The 22,656-nt window shown below is 47.4% G+C and overlaps 1 protein-coding gene across 6 annotated transcripts; it reads right to left on the reverse strand.

Moving 5' to 3' along the window:
* Positions 1 to 548: 548 nt before the first annotated feature.
* Pipox (pipecolic acid and sarcosine oxidase) lies at positions 549 to 21,319 on the reverse strand. Of its 6 annotated transcripts, none has more exons than XM_045158880.1 (9): positions 21,301 to 21,319; positions 20,864 to 20,991; positions 18,533 to 18,681; positions 4,641 to 4,857; positions 4,215 to 4,397; positions 3,331 to 3,477; positions 2,611 to 2,769; positions 1,970 to 2,045; positions 549 to 1,536 (listed from the first exon to the last, which is right to left on the reverse strand). In XM_045158880.1, exons 2-9 carry the CDS (start codon positions 20,975 to 20,977, stop codon positions 1,406 to 1,408), a joined length of 1,176 nt encoding a protein of 391 aa, XP_045014815.1. In that variant the 5' UTR covers positions 20,978 to 20,991; positions 21,301 to 21,319; the 3' UTR covers positions 549 to 1,405. The 6 variants fall into 6 exon arrangements, with proteins under 6 accessions (XP_045014815.1, XP_045014814.1, XP_004664687.2 ...); XM_045158879.1 differs by lacking the exon at positions 21,301 to 21,319 and adding an exon at positions 21,140 to 21,270; XM_004664630.2 differs by lacking the exon at positions 21,301 to 21,319 and having other exon boundaries at positions 4,641 to 4,854; positions 20,864 to 21,040.
* Positions 21,320 to 22,656: the final 1,337 nt, after the last annotated feature.

A 22,656-nucleotide genomic window follows, 5' to 3' on the forward strand; every position in this document is an offset into this window, starting at 1 on the left:
CTTTGGGAATATTTTTTTTAATTTTTATTTATTTATTTGAGAGCGACAGACACAGAGAGAAAGACAGATAGAGGGAGAGAGAGAGAGAATGGGCGCGCCAGGGCTTCCAGCCTCTGCAAACGAACTCCAGACGCGTGAGCCCCCTTGTGCATCTGGCTAACATGGGACCTGGGGAACCGAGCCTCGAACCGGGGTCCTTAGGCTTCACAGGCAAGCACTTAACCACTAAGCCATCTTTCCAGCCCTCTTTGGGAATATTTTGATTCTCATTTCCATTGCCCATTTTTATCCACTAAGTAACTCCACTTGTCATATCTATCCCATCTAGTCCCAGCTTCTCTCCCCCTAGAACACTTGAGATCCTATTCTCAAGGGTGGAGCTGGCCCAATCTTGATGTACCCCCCGCCACACACACATTTTGGGGTATCATCTAAGTACAGCAGCTTTGCCTGCCTGAGTCCCTGTTGATACCCCTTGCCCCCACGCCCACCCAGGAGTAGTTATGAGCCTGTTCTTTTCCAAAGCAATTAGTGCAAGGAGGCCAGTCGACGCAGTGCTAATGCCGTTTCATTAAGTGGGAGCAATCCTAATGATAATAAAATGGCACATTTAACATTCAAACATTGAACAGGGTTTCTAAGCGAGTGTGTCTCTCTCCTGTTTCTGGTATAACAGTTCCATCTTCATAAGGACCTGACAATACACCTTAATGAGAGAGCAGGCAGCTGAGCATCTTTCCAGATCTGGAGAGAAGATGAGGACAAGACAAAGACAAGAGGAAGGGGGTGGAGAGCATCTAAGGGACCAAGACGCAGCGGATTCCTGGAGTTACAGACTCTGTGGTGCTAATTTAGATAATTAGAACCTGTGAGAAATAAGGTTACGTGGAAAAGGAAGCTCTCCACAGACATTTATGCACTACAATTATTTACTTGTTTTTCTTTTTTTCCCTAGCAAATCTTTCTTCCAACAAATATGTATTGTGCAGCTGAGGTGAGATTGGATGGGAGCTGACGGCAGAGGATAGAGGATGGATCAAGTTTTAGGAAAAGAAATCCCAGAGGCACTAGTGATTTATGAGATCATCTTTTTACTCTCCCCTGGGCAGATTTAGTCAAAGGCATCTCAAGTTCATCAAATGTCCCAGCGAAGAAAATTTTAAAAAGTACTTTGTCCCCCTGAGCCAGTTGGAGGGCCCTTCCCTGCTAAGACCAAGCTCCCTGCTACTTGGTGATGGGAGAATATCTGATTGACTTTCTGGAAACAAGAAGGGAATGTGGGAAGCCGAGCAGGGAAAGAAGGTGGACTCTCCATCCCTTAGTGTTTACTGGGGAAGCTGGAGACCAGGAGACATCTCAAGGGTCACTGCATCCTCCAAGAAAGAGGGAAGCTGACAGCCAAGGATCAAAGGTGGGCTTTGCCCGGGCTTGAGAAACGGTTCATTCTAAATGGTGCCAAGTCATAGGATGGTGTTAACTTCATGCTTAATTCATACAGGATCTTCCCCACAACGGGGCCCAGCTTGAATCCATGCCCTGAGAGAAGGAAAATAGATTGTCACACATCCTCGGGCTCTCAAGAACTTTCCTCCTTGCCCAAGCAGAGATATTTCTCCACTTGGTCTCATCCCCAGTCAGGAATTCTCCTGTCATGAGTATCCCTTCTTTCACTGCCCAGCCTCCTTAAACACCCAATGTCCAGGCTTGAGCACCCATCTAAGCAGCTAAAAGAGGGCAAGAGAAGCCAGGTGTGGCAGCGTACACCTTTAATCCCAGCACTGGGAAGGTAGAGGTAGGAGGATTGCCATGAGTTGGAGGCCAACCTGAGACTACCTAGTGAATTCCAGGTCAGCCTGGGCTAGAATGAAACCCTACCTCAAAAAAAAAAAAAGAGGGCAAGATGCCATTTTGCTTGGCACTGCAATAAGGTAACTCCAAGGTGTCCCACCTCCCTGCCCCTCAGGCTCACCAGAGAATCCAGCACCGATGACAATGTTGTCATACTTCGGGTGGCGATCCAGAATAAAGTGTTCATCGGGGGTGTTCTAGAAACAAAGTCATACCGGTGTCCTCTGGAGATAGGAAGAGGAACTATAGGCTCTGATGGAAGGGGACTAAGCTAGATTTCCTTCCAGAAAGTACCTGATGGGGCAAAGGCGTCCTTCCTGCATTCTACTACCTCATCTGGGTGTGTCAGTTCTCTTTCACGGTCTGTCCCTTTCCTCCCACCGAGTCATGAACACAGGAGGTACTCATCTTTGTAAACCAACGTTAGCCAAGATGCTTCAGGCCATGGTGACATCTGTCTTTTCTCTTTGTCCCCAAGGTCTGCTTAAATACAGCATCTCATCAAAAAAAAAAAAAAAAATCTTTCAGTGCTCTTCTGGGAAGTATAGGGAAGGACTGCCAGGCAAAAGCCTTGTTGCCTAATGAATAAAAGACTATGAATAATCCCTAATGGACCCCTCTCCTGCCGAAGTGAACTGACCCACAAGAATCAGGTGACTGCTTTAAAGTCATGAGCTGTGCCAAGGGTCCAGTGGAGTTGGACCTGGCCAGCACAGGTCCATCTGCTTTCTCCCCTGCCCCCAGATGGGAACAGCCTCCTACCGTGTACATGCAGCGCTCCATGATGTCTGGCTCCGGCTTCAGGCCAGGCAAGTGTTCTCGGACAAAGTTGCGCAGGAGCTCAATGTCGCGTATGTCTGAGAAGCCTGTGGGGCAGTCTCGCTCCTCGGGATCCACACTGCTTCCATAATGATAGCCAACCTGGTCCCCACGCCACCCCCCCAGTCAGAGCAGTATGGTGATTAGGCTGGCCTTCCACCCACACCCACCAGGGAGGGGCAGGCTTGGACACAGGAATTCCTCATCTATTTTTTTTTGCGGAGTGGGGGGAGAGGGTTTGAGATAGGGTCTCACTCTAGCCTAGGCTGACCTGGAATTCACTACGTAGTCTCAGGGTGGCCTTGAACTCAAGGCAATCCTCCTACCTCTGCCCCCCGAGTGCTGGCATAAGCTGCTATACCCAGCAGGAATTCCCCATCTATCATCCCATGACAGGCAACATTTGCTGTCACTTGAAGTTGCCTATAGTCCATCCCTGTAACCACCCTGTGTTTGCAAAGGAAAGGCACCCTTGGCTGGGCCTCAGGACAACTAGGGGTGGGTGGGGAAGGCACTGCCCCCCACAAATGTCAAATGTCAAGAGTAATAGTGATGCAGACTCCAGCTGAAACTCGCTAAGACCTGAGGGAGTCTTGGGGGTGGGGGGTTGGGTGAGAGCAAGTGCCCAAGGTCTGCATGGGCCTTCTTAGGCTTTCCACTCACCTTCACCAGCCCCGGGTACTCTCCTGCGGGCAGCCCGTAGATATGGTGAGGAGCCATGTCAAAGACCAGGAAGCACGGAAAAGCTTTGGAGGCACTATAGCTCCCAGGAAACTTCTCTCGCCAATAACACACATTGATTCCCAGGGTCTCAAGGAAAGGAGGAAGTGGGATATGAAAGGGGAAAGCCTTAGCACTCTATAGACAATGATAGCAGCTTTTGGGGGGATGGAGAGGGGCGGTGCCCTGCAGCCCTTTCATGAATCCCTCTTGTTTGACCTAATTTTCATGTCATTGACTTGTTATACCCTTGATGCCATACAAAGGTCTTTGAACCCCCGCCTCTTCTTCATTCTGAGTTTTCTTCCAGGGCTGTACCCCAGCTCTACTTCACTCTTCTCTGGAGTTGATAATACCTCATATTTATTCAGTGCTTACTGTAATGCAGGCCATCTCTTGAGGGCTCCCTTTGCCCTATATGATTTAATTTGCTAATAGTCTTTTGAGGTAACTTTTAGTCCCACTATTGTTAAAACTGAGGCTCTCTGAGGTGAACTAATTTGCACAAGGTCAACCACTAGTAAGTGGCATATCCAGGACCCAAGGTCAAATCCATCTCACTCAAACATTCTCTCTCTCTCTCTCTCTCTCCTCTCAACTGGGCCTCATTCATGGATCCTGGCTATGTAGCCAAGGACAACCTTGAACTTCTTGATCCCCGTATCTCCTGCTCCCTGGAATTTCAGGCACTGCCACCACACTCCCTGTCTGCAGTGCTGGGGATTAGACCCAGGGGCTTCATGCACGCTAGGCAAACACTGCCAACTGAGCTACATCCCCAGCTGCTTCTTTTAAGCCCCAACTATTAGGCTTCCAGCTCCCCCTACCTGGAGAGGTAACTCAATTCCCAGTGGGCGGAGGAGCTTGTTGGTCCAGGGACCCGCTGTGATGACCACACTGTTGGCTTGGTAACTCTTGGAAATGGTTTTTACCACCACGGGTAGCCCAGGTCGTATCTCCACCACCTTCTCTCCATCACACACCCTGCCTCCTAGCTGGCAAATCACACGCTAAAAGGGCAGGGTGGAGAAAGTTGGATACATCACAGATGTGTCTCATCCTCCACTTAGGCAGACAAGAGAGTACAGAATGTAGACCTTCCCTCCCAGGAAGACAAGAACAAATATGCCATGTCTCAAAGTTCAAGACCCAAGCCAGCAAAACAAAGGCTTTCATCCCAAAAGAGGGCCTAGGGCTGGCTGATTGGAACTTAGGATATCCCAAGTATAGAGCTGTATGTTGCATAGCCTCACCTGGAGGGCTCTGAGGGCCTTGTCTGCATAGAGGACGCCTCCGGTCTTATCCAGGAGCCCCACCTCTCCCGCGGTGAACCGAAAGTGAGGGAAATGTTGGTTTAGCTTCTCTGATGAAAGATACTGGTATTCTACCCCTTGCCTAGATAGAGAGGCCTGGATTGTCTTTAAACTTGGATTCTCCTTCATCCCTATTAGCAGGAATCCAGTTTGCCTGCTTTAAAAAATAAAGAAAGAAAGAAATTAGTATATGCTGCATGAGTAACAGGAGAGATCAGGGCCCTGCCCATCCACTTCCATTCTCTGCCGAGGATCCCAAGTCAAGAGGAGTCATGGCCTCATTCAGAAAACAAGGGAAGCCATCTAGCTTCCTCCCAAGAATCCTGAGATTCTTCAGCTGGTTTCCAGCCCATTCCCAAGTCGACCCCTCCCCACTTGCCATTCACTCTTGCTTTGCATATCCCTCCACCCTGCCCTGGAAAGCAGACTTCCCAAATCCTCTTCATTTTCTTTTGTTTTAAATATTTTATTTATTTAGTTGTGTGGTGGTTTAATTCAGGTGCCCCCTGAAAATTTAGGTGTTCTGAATGCTAGGTTCCCAGCTGATGGAGATTTGAGGATTAACGCCTCCTGGGGGCAGTGTATTGTTGGAGGCGGGCTTATGGGTATTATAGCCAGCTTCCCCTTGCCAGTGTCTCCTGTTGTTATTGTCCACCCTATGTTGGCCAGGGTGTGATGTCCACCCTCTGCTCATGCCATCCTTTTTCTCCTGCCATCATGGAGCTTTCCCTCAAGTCTGTAAGCCAAAATACACCATTTTTTTTCCCCCTAGAGCTGCTCTTGGTTGGATGATTTCTGCCAGCAATGTGAACCTGACTGCAACAACTTGGGAGCAGAGAGAGAGAAGGGGTGCACCAGGCCCTCTAGCCGCAACAAATGGACTCCAGATGCATGTGCCACTTTATGTATCTAGCTTTATGAGCATACTGGGGAATGGAATTCTAGCAATTAGTCTCTGTAGGTGCCTTAACCATGCAGGAGTCTCTCCAGTCCCCTCTTCATTTTCTTTTTCTTTTCTTTTTTTTAAAAAATATATTTTATTTATTTATTTATTTGAGAGAGAGAGAGAGAATGGGTGCACCAGGGCCTCCAGCCACTGCAAAGGAACTCCAGATGCATATGCATCTGTCTTTCATGGTCCAGGGTCCTTTGGCTTTGCAGGCAAATGCCTTAACCAGCACCCCCCCCTTTTTTTTTTTGGTTTTCAAGATTGGTCTCACTCTAGCGCAGGCTGACTACGTAGTCTCAGGGTGACCTCGAACTCACGGCAATCCTCCTACCTCTGCCTCCTGAGTGCTGGGATTAAAGGCGTGCGCCACCATGCCAGGCTTTTTTGTTGTTGTTTTTCAAAGTAGGGTTACACTCTAGTCGAGGCTGACTTGGAATACATTATGTAGTCTCAGGGTGGCCTTGAACTCACGCTACCTCTGCCTCCTGAGAGTTATGGGATTAAAGGCATGGGCCCCTACGTCCAGCCCCCTCTTCATTTTCTATACCTTGAAAATGAAAGTTGTCTAACTGGTCAGAAGTGATTTCTTCCCTTCTTCCCATCCTTTGACCTTTCTCTATGCTCATCCCTCTAAGCTTTAGCTCCTCCCAGTCCTTTTCCCTTTCCTTTGTCTCATCTTATATGGTTTGGTCCTTCCTGTGCATTGTTTATCCCTCAGCTCCTTTGTTTTGTGGAAAGGATCCTAATTTGGTCTCACTCTGGCTTTTAATCCTGGTTGTCATCTTGGTGTGACCTTGACCCAAAGTCAGATCCATCTAATCACAAATTTTCAGGGTCCAGATCCCTCCTCTGAAATATTTTGCCATTGGAGACCCTGTTTGCACACCAGGGCAGTGACCACCTGCCTCCTCCCACCCCCAGCCCCAGAAACAGGTGAAAACGGTACAGGCTGTCTTTGCAGTGCTTACAAGGTCTGGGGTTACTGCTCCCGTTGAGTGGGCAGAGGTGAGAGGTGCTAAGCCTGCAGTGTTCAAGAATACTCCACCCCGAGGGCTGATGACATTTTCGCACACAAACGCCAACCTGGTCTTGGCCAGCGAGGGCTCCAGCAATAAACTCAGTGATTCTCTGGTTGGGTTTCTCCCTAGGCTTCCCCCACCCTTCTTATTCCATGAGGGAGTGAGAGCAGTTTGTCTTTGAAGCGTCCTGCCTCTCTGTCACAAGAGACCACAGCTCCCTTTGGGGGAGGGGGGTCGCTTTCTAAGCAATAGAAGGGCGTCTCTAGCCCTTGGGACTGTTCCTGTGGTCCCTCTCGATTTCAGCAGCTGCACAGCCCAGCAGCAGCTTGGCGCATCCCCCAGGTACTGCGTATAAAGCTCGTAATAGCCTATAATGGAGTCTCATGGATATTACATGCTTCCAAATCCCACATTATCTGGTTGGGGGGATTAAAGAGAAGAGTGGGAGGGGGTAGGGACACAGTGGGCCTGGGGGCCGGTGTCAGTACACAGAGCTGCGCAGCATGCCCGATCCATTCGCCACGGCCCCCGCCTACCCGGCATTCAATGCTGGTGAGATAGCATGCCAGCTCGGCCTCTTCAAAGCTCAGCAGAGGCCAGACGCGGCAGAATCCCCAAACAGGAGACAGTCTCTTCTCTGTGGCCCTCAGAAGGACATCAGATTGGTTTTCAAGTAAGAAAACTTATCTAGTCAACTCCTTGGTCAACAAGATAAATAAGAAACCACCCAAAAAGTGGAGGATGTAGCTCAGTGGTGAGTACTTGCTTAGTGGACACAAGTCCTTGGGTTCTATCTTTTACACTGCAAAAAGTGACCTAAAACAACAACACAAAAGAAAGTGGCTGGGTGTGGTGGTGCACACCTTTAATCCCAGCCTTTGGGAGGCAGAGGTAGGAGGACTGCTGTGAGTTCAAGGCCACCCTGAGACTACAGAGTGAATTTCAAGTCAGCCTGGGCTATAGTGAAACCCTGCCTGGGGGAAAAAAAAAGTGATCTAAGTGGGACTTTTTTTTTTTTGGTGTACATGTGTGTGCGTGTGTATACCAAACACACATGTGCATGCATGTGTCATGGCACACATGTGGAGATTGCAGGACAACATTGGTATGTTGATTCTCTCCTACTTTGTTTGAAGACAGAGCCTCTCTTATTGTTTGTTTGTTTTGGTTTCTCGAGGTAGGGTCTCACTCTGGTCCAGGCTGACCTGGAATTCACTATGCAGTCTCAGGGTGGCCTTGAACTCATGGTGATCCTCCTACCTCTGCCTTCCAAGTGCTGGGATTAAAGGCGTGCGCCACCACGCCCGGCTCTCTTATTGTTTAGCTGCTGGCAAGGCCAGACTAGCTGGTCTACAAGCCTCAGGATTCTCCTGACTCAGTCTCCCATTGTTGTAAGCGCATTGGATTTCAGATGCATGGATCGCTTTGTGTCTGTCTTTACATGGGACTCTGAGTGGCAGGCTTGCAGGGACAGTCCCTTTAGCCACTGAGCCACACCCCCGACCTAAATATAAGTTCCTTTGTTTTGTTTTGAGACAGGAGCTTACTACATAGCCTAGACTAGCCTCAACCTTGAGATCTTCCTACCACAGCCTGCCAAGTGTTGGGATTACAGGTGTGTACCACAACACTGGTCTGTCTGCTAGATGTCCTTGAGCCCTTTGGACTTGATGGGTTTCTGGCTGAGTAGGATTGTGGAAAAGACCCAGCTTACACCTCACCTAAGTAGACATAACATCAGATCTCTGGCCCAGAAATTCCATAGCAGCACCTCTTAAGACCTGCCCGCAATATAGCAGCCTTGATCTCTTATAAACTCTCAGATTTACTTCTTCCCTTTCTTCTTTCCATTTTCCTTCATTCTTTCCTCAAAATAAGAACTCCTTTTACAGGGACACACTGTATGGGGAAAATGAACTCACTCCAAGACAACGAGCAGATCTGTCGAATTATGAAATGCTGAGTGATGTTCTAATTCCCAAGCTGTCCAGAGGTAGATGAAGCGGGGGCTCCCCAACCCTAGGAGTAATCAGCAAGCTGATTCTGCGGTGAATGTAATTGTGCCGATTGTAATCATTTTGCTCCAGTTCTCTGCCCCTGTGGCATTTATTTCTTAGCCTAGATATTGATCTAACAGTGGGAAATTTTCCATCTGAATTTGCGATACCGGACCCTCCCCTAGTCCAAAGACACGTTTGGAAAATTCTCATTTTCCGTGGATCACAGCTGTGCTATTTGGCCTGAGGGAAACAATGCACTGTTGGAGAAATGCCTTGGATTGGAGAGAGATTTTTGACCATTATGAGCAAATCGGAAATAAATGTAAAACACTGCCTGGAAATGCAAAGGCCTGTCATTATAGGAGATAGGTGAGAGGCTCCTTTGGGAAATACTCAGAGAATTGGAAATCAGTCAATCAAAACCAGGATAGGAGAACGGGCCTTCTCCCCCACCCCCAGTATGAAGACAGATGACTTCCACGGGCAGATTGAAAATCACTTAAGTGCTTATTTTCTTAATGGCTTTTCCTAGATCCCAATAAATAGACTACTCATTCTGCATCAATTTCTCACCCCTCTGCTCTGGGCCTCCCTCTCCTCTTTCTGCTCAGATCCGGGCTATAAAGTTTGGGAAAGAAAAAGATGAGAAGGGACAAGAGCATCAGCAGGGAGAAAAAATGACGGGGGAATGAATGAATGGTCAAGGCTGGCCTCCAGCGGAGGGTTTTGAGGCCTGTTTGAGATCGCCAGGGAACTCTAGAGAATGTGCAACAGCCGAGTTGGAAGTACTTGATATGAACTATGCCTTCTCCCCATGCCTATTCGGCTCTGACACTAGAAAGAGCTCACCGAAGGGCCTTCCAAGGGCCCTGCTGACTTCTTGGTGGCTCATGTAACACAAGGAGCTGGTGATCACCAGCGATCGCCAGCAGTTACTAGAGAGAGGGGCAGGGTGCAGGAAGAGAGCACAGCGACTCCCTCCACCAACCGGCTGGCTTTCCCCTGGCTGGGTTCAGAGAGTCCGGCAGGCAGCCCAGCGCTCAGTGTCACCTTGGGGAAGGGGACTTGGGGTGGCTGCCATCTTTGTTGGCTTTGGAGGAACTCTCCGCCGCCGTTTCATCTTCCGCTCAGTGGGCCGAGGTGGAATTGGTTAACAAAGACTGCTCCAGGGAGGGGACGTGGCTGACAAGCCAGACACTTCGCAGACACAGGAAGCAGCAGCTGCAGAGGGGGCCACCAGGTTCTGCCAGCAGCTGTACTGCCTACGGCTGTGATCTTGTCTGATAGCGTCTGCGAAGCAGGGGCAGCCCGGGTCAGGAGCTGGATCCGAGGACTCAAAGGGAGGAGGCGGGGCAGGAAAGAGGCGGGCCTCTGAGCTGGCTTTGCTGCGTGCACCGGCATGCCCGCGGTACACATCACAAAAGACTCAGACCTTGTGATCTGACACATGTGTCGTTGTCTGTTCCCAGAATATATGCAAATATCAGGAGCCCTCCCCTGTTTAGTATGGGCTGTCAACAGGAAGCAGCAGAACAGAAGGAAAAAAGAATTAGACAACCACCTCCGCTACCAACTCCTAACAGTTTTTGTGGGGTTTCTTTTTTTTAAACCATCATCAAATGACATTAAGTAAGCTCATTTCTATCAGTTATAGTATGCCATTATGCTAGTGCGTCTAGAAGGAGCTAGAGAGGAGAACCACAAAGATGATGAAGTCATTTAGAAAATCAAAATTAGGAGTAAAATACAGAGCAATTTGAATGGCATTCAGTCTAAAGGTAGAGAGTTATATTCAGAATAGCATTCAGAGAATGGGAAATATCTGTTCTGTATCTCTACTCAGTTCAAAAGAAGCAAAAGAGATTTAGCATGCTTGGGTAAGTTAGGGTAACCATAAGAAAAGACTTCTTAATGGTAAAATAATAGCAACAACAATAATAATACTTAGCGCTCTATATTGCACTTTAAGAGTTTTTAAAAGTTCACATTACTCTTCATTTTTATAATTGGGGCTGTGGGACATCTGAATAGTCTTTTAATATGGGCTATGATGTCCTCCTATTTTTAAATGTACAGTAGCAATTTGCCAACCTGGGTTGATTTAGGCCTAAGTGTGTTTGGAAATAGGAAAATGAGCAATATAACCAGTTTGTGGAATCGGCTAGACCAGGGTCAACAGCACACTATGACCCAGGGACCAACTCTGACTTCCTGCCTACTTTCAAAAAATATTTTATATTTATTTGTTTATTTGACAGAGAGAAAGAGGGAGAGAGATTGAGAATGGGTGCAACAGGGCCTCCAGCCACTGCAAATGAACTCTAGATGAATGCACCACCTTCTGCATCTGGCTAATGTGAGTCCTGGGGAATCTAACCTGGGTCCTTTGGCTTTGCAGGCAAACACCTTAACTACTAAGCCAAACCTCCAGCCCTTTCTGCCTATTTAGAATCTGACTCATAAGCCAAGATGGTATTATAGTTTTACTTAGAAATATTTTTTTTCATTTATTTGTGAGGAGAGAGAGGAAGTGGATGCATCAGGGCCCCGTGCCACTACAAATAAGCTCCAGAAAAGTACACTACTTTGTGAATCTGATCTGGCTTTACGTGGGTACTAAAGAATCGAACCCAGGGCTGGAGAGATGGCTTAACGGTTAAGCGCTTGCCTGTGAAGCCTAAGGACCCCGGTTCGAGGCTCGGTTCCCCAGGTCCCACGTTAGCCAGATGCACAAGGGGGCGCACGCGTCTGGAGTTCATTTACAGAGGCTGGAAGCCCTGGCGCGCCCATTCTCTCTCCCTCTATCTGTCTTTTTCTCTGTGTCTGTCGCTCTCAAATAAATAAATAAAAAATTTTTTAAAATGTTAAAAAAAAATAATTGAACCCAGGCCAGCAAGCTTTGCAAGCAAATGCCTTTAACTACTGAGCCATCTCCCCAGCCAGTTTTTATATTTTTAAATGATTGATTTAAAAACACAAAAGAGGGCTGGGGAGATGGCTCAACTGTTAAGGCACTGGCCTTCAAAATCTAAGGAACAGGGTTCAATTCACCAGTACCCACATAAAGCCAGATGCAAAAGGTGGCACATGCATCTGGAGTTTGCAGTGGCTAGAGGCCCCTGGCACACCCATTCTCTCTCTCTCTCTCTCTCTCTCTCTCTCTCTCTCTCTCTCTCTCTCTCTCTCTATATATATATATATATATATATATATACACACACACATACATATATATGTATATGTGTGTGTGTGTGTGTGTGTGTGTGTGTATTGCCTCTCTCAAATAAAGAAAATATAAAACCTCGGGCTGGAGAGATGGATTAGTGGTTAAGACACTTGCCTGCAAAGCCAAAGGACCAAGGTTCAATTCCCCAGGACTCATGTAATCCAGATGCACAAGGTGGCACATACATCTAGAATTCATTTGCAGCAGCTGAAGGCCCTGGTGCACCTATTCTCTCTCTCCTCTTTCTCTCCCTCTATGTCTCTGCCTCTTTCTCTCTCTCAAATAGATGAAATAATTTTTTAAAAATTTAAAAACCTCAAAAGAAGAGTAACATTTCAAGATATAAGAAAATGAATCTGGGGCTGGAGAGATGGCTTAGCGGTTAAGCGCTTGCCTGTGAAGCCTAAGGACCCCGGTTCGAGGCTCGGTTCCCCAGGTCCCACGTTAGCCAGATGCACAAGGGGGCGCACGTGTCTGGAGTTCGTTTGCAGAGGCTGGAAGCCCTGGCGCGCCCATTCTCTCTCTCTCCCTCTATCTTTCTCTCTGTGTCTGTTGCTCTCAAATAAGTAAATAAAAAAAAAATTAAAAAAAAAAAAGAAAATGAATCTGGAGTGGTAGCTTATGCTTTTAATCTCAGCACTCTGGAGGCTGAGGTAGGAGAATCCCAAATTCAAAACCTGCCCAGCCTGGGCTACTTAGTCTAAGGCCAGCTACAAAATAAAACTGTATCTCAAAGGAGACCAAAAAAAAAAAAAAAAAGGCACAAGAAAAAAATAACATGAAATTCAAATTTCAGTATCCAGAAATAAAGTTTTATTGGAATGCATCCAGGTTCATTCACTTACATCTTCTCTGTGGCTCCTTTCACACTACAATGGCAGACTTGAATATTTGCAAGAGAGACCATATGGCTTGCAAAGCTTAAAATACTGTGTCATATTTACAAAAGAAGTTTGCTGACCCCTGTTCCAGACTAAGAGTAGAGTGATTCTGTGATTTTCACAATGCATTAAAGCTGCATCGGCTGCTCCACTGTGGGCGGTGGTGCATGCCTGTCCTCTCAGCTACACCAGAGGCTGCGGAGAGCACAGGAGTTTGAGGCCAGCGTAAGCAATATAAGAAGATCTTGTCAAAAAAGAAAGATAGAAAAAAAAGACCCTGATCACTCAATAATTGTCAGTCATTTCACTTTTATAATGTTGTGCAAAGAATTAAGAAATATATACAGCTGGGGGTGGTGGCGCATGCCTTTGATCCCAGCACTCAGGAGGCAGAGGTAGGAGGATCACTGTGAGTTCAACACCAGCCTGAGGCTATATAGTGAATTCCAGGTCAGCTCGGGCTACAGCGAGACCCTACCTCAACACCCCCAAATGTATGTGTGTTTGTATTCACATACATAACACACACAGTGAGCTGTCCCTTGTCTAATACACTTGGGACCAGAAGTGTTTCTGATTTCTTCAGACTTTGAAGTATTTGCATACACATATTGAAATATCTTGGGGGAATGGAACTCCCCTAAGTCTCAATTAAAAATTCATAATGTCAGGCTGGAGGGATGGGTTAGTGGTTAAGGCGCTTGCCTATAAAGCCAAAGGACCCAGGTTCAATTCCTCCAGGACCCACATAAGCCAGATGCACAGGTAGCATATGCATCTGGAGTCCATTTGCAGCGATTGGAGGCCCTAGTATGACCATTCTCTCTGCCTCTCTCTCTCTTTCTCTGTCTCAAGTAAATAAATAAAAGTTTTAAATATTTTTTTGTTGGGACTGGAGAGATGGCTTAGTGGTTAAGGTATTTGCCTGCAAAGCCTAAGGACCTAGGTTCAATTCCCCAGGACCCACATAAACCAGATGCACAAGGTGTGCGTGTGTCTGGAGTTCATTTGCAGTGGCTAGAGGTCCTGGCGTGCCCATTCTATCTGACTCTCTCTTCTCTCTGTCTCCAATAAATTAAAAAAAAATCATAATGTCTGATATATACCTTATATACATAGCCTAAAGGTAATTTAATACAATGTATTTTAATTTATTTGTATGGCAGGGGAAAATGCCAGGGTCTCTTGCCACTGAAAATGAACACCAGATGCTTACACCGCTTTACTTTGTTGTTGTTGTTGCTGTTTTCAAAATAGGGTCTCACTCTAGCCCACTGACCTGATACTCACTCTGTTGTCCCAGGCTGGCCTCGAACTCATGATGGCTTTATATGGGTATTAGGGAATTGAGTCTGGGTTGACTTTTTTTTTGTTTTTTTGCTGTTTTGATTTTCTTTCCTTCTTTCCTTTCTTCCTTCCTTCCTTCCTTCCTTCCTTCCTTCCTTCCTTCCTTCCTTCCTTTCTTTCTTTCTTTCTTTCTTTCCTTCTTCCTGAGGCAAAGATGGAAGTTTTTATTCTGGAAAAACACAAGCTGTGGGCTGGAGAGATGGCTTAGCAGTTAAGTGCTTCCCTGAGAAGCCTAAGGACCCTGGTTCGAGGCTCGGTTCCCAGGTCCCACATTAGCCAGATGCACAAGGGGGCGCACGCGTCTGGAGTTCATTTGCAGTGGCTGGAGGCCCTGGCACGCCCATTCCCTCTCTCTCTCTCTGTCTCTCTCTCTCTCTCTCTCTCTCTCTCTCTCTGTGTGTCTCTTTCTCTCTCTGTCGTTCTCAAATAAATAAATAAAAATAAACAAAATTATGAAAAAGAAAAACACGAGCTGCCAGGACTGACTATCAAGAGTGGAGCAGTCATTTTGGGGTTACAGATAGTGGGCTTTGTACAACTCTTCAGTTGGGGGAAGGTGAAGGGGGAAGTAAAAGAAAGGTTTCTTTAGGGGAGATCTAAGATAGCCAGGGTGTGACATCAGAACAGTATGTTTGTTTTGATTTTCAAGGTAGGGTCACACTCTAGCTCAGGCTGACCTGGAATTTACTATGTAGTCTCAGGGTGACCTCCAACTCTTGGCAATCCTCCTATCTCTGCCTCCCAAATGCTGGGATTAAAGGCATGTGTCAACACACTCCTGATACAATTTTTAAAAAAATTATTTATTTATTTGCAGAGAGAGAATGAGAGAATGGGTGTGGCAGGGCCTCTTGCCACTGCATACAAATTCTAGATGCATGCACTACTTGGTGCATCTGGCCTTATGTGGGTACTGGGGAATCTAACCCAGGCTGTTAGGCTTGCAAGCAGGTGCCTTAACTCTCTCCAGTCCCCCAGCACAATTTTTTAAAATTTACTTATTTATTTATTTATTATCTTTTCACAACCGAGTTCATTTATAGTGGCCAGAGGCCCTGGTGTGACCATTCTCATTCGCTCTCTGCTTCTTTCTCCCTCTCAAATAAATAAATATATATACATATATTTATTTATATATTTATATATATATAGTTCATTCTTATTTATTTATTTGAGATTGACAGAGAGAGAGAGAGAGAGAGAATGGGCACGCCAGGGCTTCTAGCCACTGCAAACGAACTCCAGACACCTGTGCCCCCTTGTGCATCTGGCTAACGTGGGTCCTGGGGAACCGAGCCTCGAACTGGGGTCCTTAGGATTCACAGGCAAGCGCTTAACCGCTAAGCCATCTCTCGCCCATAAATATATATATTTTTTAAATCAGCTGTAAAAATCCGCTTGAAGCCTGACGTGGTGGTGCGCACCTTTAATCCCAGCATTCACTCGGGAGGCAGAGGTAGGAGGATCGCCATGAGTTCAAGGCCACCCTGAGACTACATAGTGAATTCCAAGTCAGCCTTGGCTAGAGCAAGACCCTATGTTGAAAAACCAAAAAATAAAAATAAATCCATTTGAATCATGTTAGCATTCAAAATATTTTAGATTTTTGAGCATTTTAGATTTCAGATTAGTGATGTTCAACCCCTGTCAAGTACTTAGAGTAGCCTCTAGGTTTTTTTTTTTACACATTTTTTTTCTGATTTATTATTCGAGACAGAGAGAGAGAGAGAGAGAGAGGGAGGGAGAGAATGGGCACGCCAGGGCCTCTAGCCATTGCAAACAAACTCCAGGATGCATGTACCACCTTGTGCATCTGGCTTATGTGGGTCCTGGAGAATCATACCTGGGTCCTTAGGCTTCACAGGCAGGGGCCTTAACTGCTAAGCCATCCCCAGCCTTCTTCTTTCTTTCTTTTTTTTTTTTTTTTTTTTTGGTTTTTTGAGGTAGGGTCTCACTCTGGTCCAGGCTGACCTGGAATTAACTCTGTAGTCTCAGGATGGCCTTGAACTCATGGCGATCCTCCTACCTCTGCCTCCCGAGTGCTAGGATTAAAGGCATGCGCCACCACGCCCGGCTCTTTCTTTCTTTCTTTCTTTCCTTCTTTCTTTCTTTCTTTTTTATTGTGAGCACTAAATAGATTTTGCAGGTATTATTCTAAGCCTAGTCCATGCTTATCCTCACAACAGCCCATGAACTAGATGTGATTGCTCCCATTTTACAGGAGAGAAAACTGAGTTTCATGGGGATGAAACAGCTTGCTCTAAACCACACAGTTAAGCACATAGAGCTGAACTTTTGATGTAAGCTAGCTGGCTCCAGAGGCCTTTCAAATTTCTACCCTTCTGCCAAAGGCGAGGTTGGTAAGATTATGAAAATCATCTACTTGAGGGTCTCTTTCTCTCTCTTCTGTAGTCACTCCTGTGGCATCGTGGCAATTGTTTCCCCTCTGTTTCCTCTCACCCTTCTTCCTTCATTGCCCAGTGGACTCACAATATGGCTGACCAAGACTGCAAGGGTGGATCTCTAGTTATGGAAAGGTGCCAGGACTGTGCCAAGTATTTTACAAGAATCTCATTCACAGGCTTGGGGAGATGGCTCAGCAGGTAAGAGGGCCTCATGCACAAGCCTAAGACCTAGCACCCATGTAATCAGCTGGGTGAGGCCATGCACCTCTGCCCTGTGGGAACATGAGGCAAGAGAATTGCTGGTGTTCCCAAGTCAGCCAGTCTGACCAGCAAAACAGCAGTGCCAGGTTTAGTGAGAGACTCTTGTCTCAAAGAAACACAGAGATGGGCGATAGAGGAGGGCACCTGCCATTCTCCTCTGGCCTGTATATGCATGTGCATGGAACGTGCACGTCTATACATGCACGTGCATATATGACACCCACCTTACCACATATACTACACACATGTGCGCATGCACACACACATGTTTTTTGAAATCTCGTTTAATCTTCACAAAGCCCTATGAGAAAAAGTGGTACAGAGAAGTAAAGAAAATTTCCCCACATCACATAGCTCAAAGTCAAACACAAGCTGTGTGACTCCTCTCTAAAAGACTTCAGACAGGGCCGGGGAAATGGCTTAGCAGTTAAGGCATTTACCTGTGAAGCCTAAAGACCCTGGTTCGATTCTCCAGGACCCACATAAGCCAGATACACAAGGGGGCTCATATGTCTGGAGTTCGTTTTGCCCATACTTTCTTTCTCTCTGCCTCTTCCTCTCTCAAATAAATAAATTAAAAAAAAAAAAAAAAAAAGACTTCAGACATCTCTGTCTCTCTCTCTCTTTTTTTTTTCTTTTCAAGGTAGGGCATCATTCTAGTCTAGGCTGACCTGGAATTCACTATGTAGTCTCAGGGTAGCCTTGAACTTGTGACAAACCCTGGCCTTTCAGACATCTTTTGATTGCCTCATCAACCACTGAAATACCTTGTGCCCTCCGAAGCCTTGGGCAGTTCTCCTCACACAAGACACTCAGTAAGTATTCACAGCCAGCTGCCAGAGAAGGGGCCCACTCCTCATCAAGACACACTCCTTTTCCTTTTTTTTTGGGGGGGGGGGTGCTGGGTACATTAGCTAGCTGCCACTGAATAAGTTCTTAATTAGCTGCCCTGGCTGTATTTGCATAATGGATTTCACTTCGTTCTTAAGTTAATGGTGTTTTCGCAACAGAACAGTAACCTCTTGGTTCCTGACCATTAAAATCACTGCCACCCTGCAAGGTAGAGCTGGGGTTACATAAAGGAAGAGTGCAGAGGGGCCACAGGGGAGGCAGGGGTGGTGCACGTTGCCCTTGCATGACAACTTTTCATTCTTCCCGGGAGTATCTGAAGGGTCAGTGACAAGAGCCCGAAGGGTTGGAGAGAACCATGGGGCAAGAGGGAAACAGCGCCAGGGTCACTTTCTGGCAAGCACTTTGGCCCATGAAGCACCCCTATTTTGTTCCCTGGGGAGAGTGTATTCATAAAAGAGATTTATAGGGTCATTACTGGGGTGAGGACCCAGCATGAAAGTTACAATGCTAGTAAGAATATAAACGATCAAGAAAACAGCTGCCTCCTCCATTTTTACCCAAGGCTTAAAAGAGGAATCCATTCAAAATTCAGAAGGTTCCATGAAGGCCTGCCCTGCTCTGGGTCTCTTCCCACAGTGTCTCTCCAACTGTTTTCCCAGAACAACTTCTGCTAGTCTTGAACAGATGATCTAGCTCAGGCCTGGAACTGAGAGCCTAAAGGGACAGAAGCCCCAAGGGGTGATAATGAGAGGCTTCCCTGTGGCTGCCTGGCTCTTCTTCCCTGGTTGTGTCCCCCGCCCCTACAGGTTTTTTAAGCCCCCACTCTGCAGCCTCACACGTTCAAAGCACCTAGAGGTGCAGGCCCCTTGATTCCAAGACCTTTCCTGCCCACCTGTGCAACTGGGTTCCAGTCTCTCGCTCCAGCTGAGCCCATGTCTGGTAGCACTCATGCATCATCTTCGTGTAGAAATCATCGGAATATGCCTTTCGGATTATGCGGCTCTGTCCGTGGGAGCTTCCTCTGGAGTGTGGTAGAAGGAACTAGAAGTGGGGAACAGGGAAGATATGGTGAACCCTCTTCAGGAGCCATTTCATAGTTTACTATCAACCTCTGGGCTGAATGGAGGGCTTCACATAAACTAGGTAAGCACCCGGCCCGACCTGTATCCCCAGCTCTCTCTTCACTGTTTTTTTTTGTTTTTTTTTTTTTTGCTTTTCAAGGTAGGGTCTCACTCTCACTCTAGCCCAGGCTGACCTGGAATTCACTATGTAGTCACAGGCTGGTCTTGATCCACCCACCTATGCTTCCTGAGTGCTGGGATTAAAGGCATGTGCCACCACACCTTGGCCCGGCTTTTACTTTTTTTTAAATTTTTTTTGTTTGTTTATTTATTTATTTATTTATCTGAGAGCAGCAGACAGAGAAAGAGACAGAGAGAGAGAGAGAATGGGCGCGCCAGGGCTTCCAGCCACTGCAAACGAACTCCAGACGCGTGCTCCCCCTTGTGCATCTGGCTAACGTGGGTCCTGGGGAATTGAGCCTCGATCTGGGGTCCTTAGGCTTCACAGGCAAGCACTTAACCCTAAGCCATCTCTCCAGCCCACTCTTTCTTTCTTTTTTTTTTTTTTTTACAGCTAACTTTGAACTTGCTATATAGCCCAGGTAGTCCCTGGACTTGAGATCCTCCTACCTCAGTCTTCCAGATAGCTAGGATTACAAACCTGCACTACTGCCAGCCATGGCTACCTGGCTGTCTCAAATACTTCCATACGCTCTTTCCAGTCTCTCTCTCTCTCTCTCTCTCTTTTTTTTTTTTTTTTTTCATGGTAGGGTTTCACTATAACCCAGGCTGACCTAGAACTCACTATGTAGTGTCAGAGTGGCCTCTAACTCATAGTGATCCTCCTACCTCTGCCTCCCAAGTGCTGGGATTAAAAGCGTGTTCCACTACCCCCGGCTCCAGTATCTCTCTTTCTGGCCAGTTGACTGACAGAAGTTCCTCAGTTGTACTAACCTAGGCTTCCTTTCTGCAAGCCTCACTTGCATCCACAAATTCCTTAGTGAATCCTCAATCATCCTGCTACACTCTGACCCCATTTAGAGAAAAGCAGTAAGAACCTTTCAGACTATGCCAATCTAACCCCTTCATTTTATGGACAAGGACAATGATGTCACCTCATTGTGAGTTCAGATTACTCAGAATGAGGGAATTACCCTGGGATTTAGAAAAGATGGAGATAAACTGGATGTGGTGGTGCACACCTTTAATCCCAGCACTTGAGAGGCAGAGGTAGGAGGATGGCAGTGAGTTCGAGGCCACGCTGAGGCTACATAGTGAATTCCAGGTCAGCCTGGGCTAGAGCAAGATCTTACCTGGAAAAACAAAAGAAAGAAAGAAAGAGAGGAAGGAAAGGATAAAGGGGGGGGGGGAAGAGATGGAAAGCTTCCTAAGGGGGTGAAGTAGAATTCTTAAGGCTTCGTGTCAACTGGTGGAGAAATGAAGACGATTCCTAACTGTGCTCCATTTCCAAGAAGAGTGAGCCTGGAAAGCCGCAGGCAATGGAAAGGAAGAAGCCATTGAGGTAGAAAGAGACCTTTGCTTGGTGGGCAGAATGGATCTGCCTCAGGGCCACCCACCTCTGCCGTGGTCACTGTCCACAGCACCGCATGGGGGTCACCTTCCCTTTATGGAAAACAAGACTTGAGTCTTACTTCCTGCGCAGCAAGCAAGGAGGATGCTATTTCCCAAAGGTGGCAAAATGAACAGAAGCTTCTGCTGGGTTCTGGAAGGAGAGGGGGAGGGGGATGCAGAGAAGAACCCCACCTCTGAGACTGATACAGCAGCCTTTGCCTCTAGGCAAAGCTGTCTTTACTTCAGGTTACCCAGAGCAGAACTGATCCCCGTACCCCCCCCCCCTCACCACACACAGGCTGAATCAACCACTTGGCTACAGAAGAGCTGGGGTAAGGAGGATGAAGGCCTAGGACACTTCTTGATCAAGGACAAGAACTGAAAAACAGTCAGAAGAAGTACAGCAAGAAAGCCCACATGGATTTGACCGTGGGCGGAACTTTCTTTGAATTGTCCTGAAGTGGCTCAGCTACACAGACTCTGCGATGTCAGGCCCTTTGGCTTCAGCCCTGGCCTGCTAGCTCGGAAAAGCCCACCCCAGGGGAAGAGAGGAGGAGGGACAGTCCTGTAGGGTGGAAGGGACACAGTACCTGCTCCAGCAGGAGGACCCTCTTGCCATGTTTGGCCAGATGGTATGCTGTGAAGCATCCCTGGATGCCTGCCCCGATCACGATGGCATCGTACAGATCTTTCTGAACAGCCATGAGGTCCACTTAACCTACAGCCAGAGAGACCACAAAGGAGAAGGCAAAGGCAGGTTGCAAGAGGAAGACAAAGTCCAACTTGGCCAATGTTCCCACAATGCCATGGGGCTCTGTCCTTCTCCCTCCCTCCCTCCCTCCCTCCCTCCTTTCCTCCCCATAAACCTGGCGCAGGGTTCAGCCTCTGCCTCCCCTGCAGAGAAGAGCTGGGTAGACTGATTTGTGAGGTTTAGCCCAGCTCAGCTGCCAGCCTCACCCTGGCATCCCTCTAGCTTTCTATTCTTGGCTCAATTATTGTCATGCAAATGGGCTCCTTCCCATGCCACCTTCCTGTCTCATTATGATCTTTGTCTCAGGACTTCGGCCCTGGAATTTCAATGCCTCCTAGACCAAGCTGGGCACCAGGACTGCTGCCTCCCCCTGCTGGCTTTCCTCTCTGCAGCCTGATTTCCTTTAGAGATTCTGCAGGGCCAGCTAAGAACTTGGCAGGATGCCCAGGGTACAGCCTACCTCCCTGGTGGGTGGTGAGGTCAGGGGGGTAGAGGCAAGGACCAATTGGGAGGGCAGTTTAGTGATTATGAGATTATTCCCAGTGTGTTTTGCTTTCATGTTGAAAAAAAGGAGAATAAATGGTCCTGGGGAAAAAAAAAATGGAAAGGACAGTAAGAGGGAGGAGGGGGCTGTCCTCAGGGCCAGAGGGAACCAGTCCCCCAGCAGCCTAGTGTACCCAGAAGCCCTGTGTAAAGACTGCTTGGCAGCAGACTTCATGAGCACTGTGACGGGCACTGGGGACAGAGCCAGGGTTGGCAGGTCCTGATTTTGACATTAGGGAGGGGGTCTCTTTTAAGAGAAAGGAAAAGGAGGCTGGGGCATAGCTCAGTGGTAGAGCATGTGCTTAGCATGCTTGAAGTCCTAGGTTCAATCCCCACCACCAAGAAGAAAAGGAAACAGAAGCGGACAAACTAGCTATACAAAATCAGATGTCAGGGCTTGGAAGACACCACTCAATTAGGGAACCCCATGGCTGAAGTGTCATTAGCTTCCTGGTAAATCTGTCCATGAATACATTATCCCATTAAATTCTCATTTTTATGCATCTTTTACCTTCACTTTTGGCAGATTAAAGGTAGCCCTAAGTTCTTCGTATGCCCTGCCATCACAGGCTCTGTGACAGCAGAACATGGTGAGAGTCATGCCATGTCTCTTCCAGGCCTTCAGACCTGGAGATTATTCCCTCTTCTCATCTTGGCGCACTTGCTCTAGACCCCGAGCTCCCGCTGTGGGAGGAAGCGCATGGAGGCAACCTGGGACTACATAGACGGCCACGCTTAAGAGGGAAGCCATCTCGGTGGCCCTGTAGCCCAGCCCAGCTACCAGTTAAATGCCACTGAGTGATCCAGTCAGTGCTGCTTGTCTCAGAATCACCCCAACCAAGCTGAGTTCCTAACCCTCCAAATCATGAGGTAGGATAAAATGGTTGCTTTCAAAGACCAGCATGGTAACCTGCCTTTAATCCCAGCACCCAGGAAACAGAGGTAGGAGGATCACCATGAGTTCGAGGCCACCCTGGGACTACAGAATGAGCTACAGGCCAGCCTGGGCTAGAGTGAGACCCTATCTCAGTATGGTGGGGGGAGGATGTTGCTCTCAGTACTAAGTTTTAAGAGTGGCTGTTACATAGT

This window comes from Jaculus jaculus, chromosome 9 (assembly GCF_020740685.1).
Source record: "Jaculus jaculus isolate mJacJac1 chromosome 9, mJacJac1.mat.Y.cur, whole genome shotgun sequence".
NCBI lineage: Eukaryota > Metazoa > Chordata > Mammalia > Rodentia > Dipodidae > Jaculus > Jaculus jaculus.